Source organism: Coregonus lavaretus, assembly GCF_964263955.1.
Source record: "Coregonus lavaretus genome assembly, chromosome: 19".
NCBI classification, from domain to species: domain Eukaryota; kingdom Metazoa; phylum Chordata; class Actinopteri; order Salmoniformes; family Salmonidae; genus Coregonus; species Coregonus lavaretus.
The window spans coordinates 43,835,366-43,841,771 of NC_140006.1; the positions used below are offsets into that span (position 1 = coordinate 43,835,366).

General features: G+C 42.5%; 1 protein-coding gene across 1 annotated transcript; it reads right to left on the reverse strand.

Annotated features, from left to right (window-relative positions):
- Window positions 1–544: 544 nt before the first annotated feature.
- rpp40 (ribonuclease P/MRP 40 subunit) lies at window positions 545–5,839 on the reverse strand. Its single transcript, XM_084183692.1, has 8 exons — window positions 5,579–5,839; window positions 5,206–5,350; window positions 5,009–5,077; window positions 4,367–4,462; window positions 4,097–4,222; window positions 3,649–3,847; window positions 1,401–1,535; window positions 545–1,040 (listed from the first exon to the last, which is right to left on the reverse strand). Exons 1-8 carry the CDS (start codon window positions 5,693–5,695, stop codon window positions 842–844), a joined length of 1,086 nt encoding a protein of 361 aa, XP_084039818.1. The 5' UTR covers window positions 5,696–5,839; the 3' UTR covers window positions 545–841.
- Window positions 5,840–6,406: the final 567 nt, after the last annotated feature.

The following is a 6,406-nucleotide window of genomic DNA, read 5'->3' on the forward strand; positions in this document are numbered from 1 at the left end:
ACATTCAATTCTCTGGCAACAGCTCTGGTGGACATTCCTGCAGTCAGCATACCAATTGCAAGCTCCCTCAAAACTCGAGACATCTGTGGCAGTGTTGTGACAAAACTGCACATTTTAGAGTTACCTTTTATTGTCCCCAGCACAAGTTGCACCTGTGCAATGAACATGCTGTTTAATCAGCGTATTGATATGCCACACCTGTTAGGTGGATGGATTATCTTGACAAAGGAGAAATGCTCACTACAAGGGATGTAAACAAATTTGTGCACAACATTTTTGAGAAATAAGCTTTTTGTGTACATGGAACATTTCTGGGATCTTTTATTTCAGCTAATGAATTTTCGGACCAACCATTTACATGTTGCGTTTGTTTTTGTTCAGTGTATTATGGACCTTTTCAGAAATTACAATGCCATTTTTTTTTTACAAATGAATTGCAATTCTATTTAATCCCTTGAAATGACTGGATGAAATTCACCCTAGTGTTGGTCTTGTTTCCTGAAATGTATAAAAACAACAGAGTAACTTACTATGAGCACTTCAGTTGGACTCAATTATTTTATTCAAGATGACACCGACAAAAATAAAGATTTAGCAAATTAGTAGATTTCTTTACAAAAATCACAATTGAGAAGCAGTAACTTTTGTGAACAGTTTTGTACTTTTTTTTTACACTATTCTCCTAAAACCAAGCTGAAAAAATGGTGTGTCAAATGAACAAAAACCTTTGGCATGTGGTCATCATGGGGGGCATCTATCGTGGGAGCCAGTGCCCATGTGGCATGTGGTCATCACGGGGGGCATCTATCGTGGGAGCCAGTGCCCATGTGGCATGTGGTCATCACGGCGGGCATCTATCGTGGGAGCCAGTGCCCATGTGCAACCAGTAGTCCTGGTTCTGGAAGAAGACGAGGTTGTAGAAGTTTTCGCCTCCCTTGTGAAACCCGTGTTCTGTGTCTCCCCAGGCGACGGGACTGTCCATGAAGCCGTGCACAGTCAGTGACAGCCAGGACGTGAATTTGGGCTCGTCAAAGTACCGCCTGGGTTTAAGAAAAGACCACAGTAAATTAGTATATATATTTAAGACTAGATATTTTAAATCTAATTTATTCCAAAAAGGAGAGCAATATTTTTGGCAATACAGTTGGACAAGCCCAATTCAGAGTCCTCGGCTTTTATCGAGTCGCATGTCACTGTAGACCGTGCACTCTGCAGGCTCTCTGTAGGAGGCTGTATATGATGACCTGGGGGTAAATGCCTTCACTAAACCAGATAATTAAGATGGTTGAACGAAGTGTTTTTAGGAGTCAACGGTATAAAGATGCACTCTCACTGTACTATCAACTTTTGGTGTTCAAAAGGACTGATACAGTCAGATATGTTGCAGAAGGTGAACTTACCTCAGTTCCTGCAGCAGAGAGTAGATGTCTTCGGGCAGCAGCAGGCCGGACACTGTGCAATGCAGGGCTTGGCTTACCAGTGTTTGTGGCTCTGGACAGACGTACGTCGAAAGGAAGCTGGCTGCTGTATTGTCACTAAATAATGAACAACGACGAACATCATCATCACTAGCTTTCTGCAATAGTGTGTGTTATGAGAGAGAGATTAGCCACACGGGAGAAGTGAATGATACCATGACAGATTTCCCCCTCTCTCTCACACAAGTACCCAGTGACACGTACAGTGCCTTCAGAAAGTATTCGTACCCCTTGACTTGTTCCACATGTAGTATTGCTTTTTTCTCCTCACCCATAATGACAAAGTGAAAATGTTTTTAGAAATTGAAAATGTATTGAAAATGAAATACAAAAATCTAATTTACCTAAGTATTCCCACCCCTGAGTCAATACTTTGTAGAAGCACCTTTGGCAGCGATTGATGTGAGTCTTGCTGGGTAAGTCTCAGAGCTTTCCACACCTGGATTGTGCAACATTTGCCCATTATTCTTTTAAAAATTATAAAATCGGTTGATCATTGCTAGACAACCATTTTCAGGTCTTGCTATAGATTATCAAGTAGATTTAAGTCAAAACTGTAACTCTGCCACTCAGGAACATTCACCGTCTTCTTGGTAACCAACTGCAGTGTAGATTTGGCCTTGTGTTTTAGGTTATTGTCCTGCTGAAAGGTGAATTCATCTCCCAGTGTCTGGTGGAAAGCAGACAACCAGGTTTTCCTCTAGGATTTCGCCTGTGCTTAGCTCCATTCCGTTTATTTTTTATCCTGAAAAACTCCCCAGTCCTTAACGATTACAAGCATACATGATGCTGCCACCACTATGCTTGAAAATATGGAGAGTGGTTCTCAGTAATGTGCTGTATTTGCCCCAAAACATGACACTTTGTATTCAGGACTAAAAGTTAATTTCTGGCCTCCCGAGTGTCGTAGCGGTCTAAGGCACTGCATCGCAGTACATGAGGCGTCACTACAGACCCGGGTTTGATCAAAAGCTGTGTCACAGCAGGGCGTGACCGGGAGATGCATGAGGCGGCGCACAATTGGCCCAGCGTCGTTCGGGTTAGGGGAGGGTTTGGCCGGCCGGGATGGCCTTGTCCCATCGTGCTCTAGCGACTCCTTGTGGCGGGCCGGGCGCCTGCAAGCTGACTCCCTCCGACACATTTGTGCGGCTGGCTTCCGGGTTAAGCGAGCAGTGTGTCAAGAAGCAGTGCGGCTTGGCAGGGTCGTGTTTCGGAGGACGCATGGCTCTCGACCTTCGCCTCTCCCGAGTCCGTACGGGAGTTGCAGCGATGGGACAAGACTGTAACTACCAATTGGATTTCACGAAATTGGGGAGAAAAAGGGGTAAAAGTACAACCTTTTTTTTTAAAGTGTATTTATTTCCCCAATTTTTGCAGTATTAGTTTAGTGCCTTGTTGCAAACAAGATGCATGTTTTGTAATATTTTTATTCTGTACAGGATTCCTTCTTTTCACTCTGTCAATTAGGTTAGTATTGTGGAGTAACTACAATGTTGTTGATCCATCCTCAGTTTTCTCCTAACACAGCCATTCAAATAGAACTGTTTTAAAGTCACCATTGGCCTCATGGTGAAATCCCTGAGCGGTTTCCTTCCTCTCCGGCAACTGAGTTAGGAAGGACGCCTGTATCTTTATAGTGACTGGGTATATTGATTCACCATCCATAGTGTAATTAATAACTTCACTATGCACAAAGGGATATTCAATGTCTGCTTTTTTTTTTTTACCCATCTACCAATAGGTGCCCTTATTTGCGAGGCATTGGAAAACCTCCCTGGTCTTTGTGGTTGAATCTGTGTTTGAAATTCAGTGTCCGACTGAGGGACCTTACAATTATCTGTATGTGTGGGGTACAGAGATGAGGTAGTCATTCAAAAATCATGTAAAACACTATTATTGCACACAGTGAGTCCGTGCAACTCATTATGCGACTTGTAAAGCACATTTTTACTCCTAAACTTATTTAGGCTTGCCAATACTAATTCAAAGAACATAATTCCTCTTTGACATTATGGGGTATTGTGTGTAGGCCAGTGACAAAAAAATCTAAATGTAAACCATTTTAAATTCAGGCTGCAACAACAAAATGTGGAAAAGTAAAAAAGGTGTGAATACTTTCTGGAGGCACTGTATTTAGATATCCATTCGTACTGTATGGCTGTGAACGTACCAACTGACACCGGCGCTCACTGCTCCAAGCCACTCCAGGAAGCTGTGGGGGTCACAAGACTGCTGGTCCCCGCGCAAGTCCAAGGCGTGCAGGGATGGACATGGCAGATCCTTCAGGGTGTGGCTACTGACCACTGGTTTGTGCTCTTTCCACTGGTAACGTGACAGGAGAGTCTGCAGCACTCTATCCCCATCCGCCCCTGAGTTCGACACAGACGCAATTTTAGAAATGATTTGAAGGAAAACATTGGTCAGCTTCAGGGTCGTTTTTAAAAGAGCATACTGTAGCAAACGAAAATTAGAGTTTCTTATTGGACAAGTTCAGGTGGTCCCTCTCTGTTTCGGGTCCGTTTTCTACCATTTAGTCTAGTGAAAACAACCCCGGAATTGGAGAGACATTGCATGCCTCAGACTTGGACTCAACCGCGCAGACACAAAGGTTCTCCTACCTGAACTGTGTCGTGCCAGCAGGAAGTCGCTTTTCAGAGGCACCCTTTCTCTAAGGCTGGAGAGAACCCGCTGGTAGCGTTTCCCTTCTGTAGCCATGGATTTGTCCGTCAGGTCAATGGTCACGACTGCAGAACATCATCATTGTTATTAATCCAACCAGTTTAGATTTCATTTCGAACATGACAACAAAAAATTGCGAGTAAGAAACCAGGTGAAATGTCAATGAAATGTCAATACATAATGTGAAAAGATACATGATCCTTTCTCACCATATCTCATGGGCCGTCTGTGATTGTACTGTGACGGCTTTCCCTCCAGACCCAGCTGTTCATAGGTGTCCTTATCCACGGAGAGGATCAGCTGACCTTGGATTCAGACAGAGCAGAGGTTTATTTACTGACCAGTCAATGTGACATGGGGCCTCCTTTCTTGTAGTGCATTGTGCTAGTAATGAAAGTCAAAACACAACCAGTGGAGTTAATTTAATAAAGCTAGCATTGACTCCACTGACCGATGATGTGACAGCCTGGCAGAGGAGCTCTGGGTTGTATTCATTAGTGCACACTGTAGCAAAACGTTTTGCAACCACCAAAAAAAATGAACATTTCTTATTGGACAAATTTAGGTTAGTCCCTCCCAGTTTCGGCCCCTTTGCTTCCTAGTGAATACACCCCCTGGCAAATTAGCTTTTCCATTGGTTATATTGCCCAGGACAACATGACCACAATTTTGTGATGTCTTCTGGTCCCAATATTATACATTCTAGCCTATTTTGGACCATGGCCACTACTTTACACACAGGCTTAAAGTTGCCAGTGGTCTTTATTAAGATTACAGCAATAGGACTACAGTGTGAGTCATGTCCTGTAATAATCTGAGAATCGGTAGAGCACAGTGGTCAGGGAACTCACTGCTAGGGAGAAGTGCAATGGTGTTATCCTGGTCAATGCTCGTCTTGTAGGAAAGAGCGTAGAGAGCACCTGGGAAAACAAATAGGTATCCTTTAAGCCAGCATGAAAGTAACACTTTTTACTGTGAGTAAATTGTTCCATTTACAGATAGATAATATAATAGTGTATACAATAGTGTTCTCATTCTATGCACTTACCATTCCACACAACATTCTCCAAGAAGTCTTTATCCAAAAACTCATAGACTGGTAAATTCTTCACTAGAAAATACTTGCTGAAATTGTTTATGACACTGGCCAGTCGGGAAGGAAGGGCACCACATTCCGGTATTACCACCGACACCTGAGAGGATTAATGAGTTACCTCATGTTTTTAGTTCACATCACATGCATCTATTGTATCACACATTACATGGGTCATTTAACTAATTCACAGGCTGGCTAGCTAGCAACCGGTGTTGTTTAGATTTAACACGTAGGTCAAACAAGTGGCAAAGAAAACGAAGTGGCAGCAGGTTCCGTGCAGATAATCTAAACCATCTAGCTACTACAGAAGCATAAAGTTGCTTACCTTGTGGTTAAAATAATGTTTTGACACGTGAGTGTCGTGTCTGGACTTTTCATGCTCAAAGTTCGATTTCTCGCAAACAAGTAAACTTCTTGGACACTTGTCTAGCTCCGGGTACATTTTATTACACTTGTGTTTATTACACGTTTAAACCAACGACATTTAGCTACGCACACACTTGTGAATCAAACTTGTGAAATACAGTATGTTCCTCTCTGAACGTGAAAACTACTTCCGGCTAGAGCAAGCGCGCATGCTTGTCACGTGTTTAAAGTAGCCAATCACGTGTTTAAAGTAGCCAATCACGTGTTTAAAGTAGCCAATAGCGACCATAGCAAAACAGTAGAAAAAATCCAAACTTGAGTTTCGAAACCTGTACAGTCTTTGTCCAAACCATCAAAGATGCCTTGGGCGCGTTCAGCAGGACGCAACGTTTTGGAACGTTCAGTTAGAAATATGGTATGTCGAACAAACATACCTCTCTGACATGTAGTATAAGGAATCACATTATCTCTATTGATGGCATTTCTATCTGCAACGTTCGAGAATGTTTGGCAACCAAACGTGGCCCTGGCCTGTCAACAGAAATGTGCATCTGATGAGATGTTCCAGACGTACGTTCTGTAGTGGTCAAGGAATTACATTTCATGAGAGCAACATTTATTTTGAAACATCAGTTTTTAGTTTTACACATGGTATATACACCGTCCAAACGAAATGCTTACTTGCAGGTTCCTTCTCGACAATGCAACAACAATAAGAAATAATAAAAGATAAGAATACGAACATAAAGTAAATGGCTCAGTAGAATATAATAAACATTTTAGCATA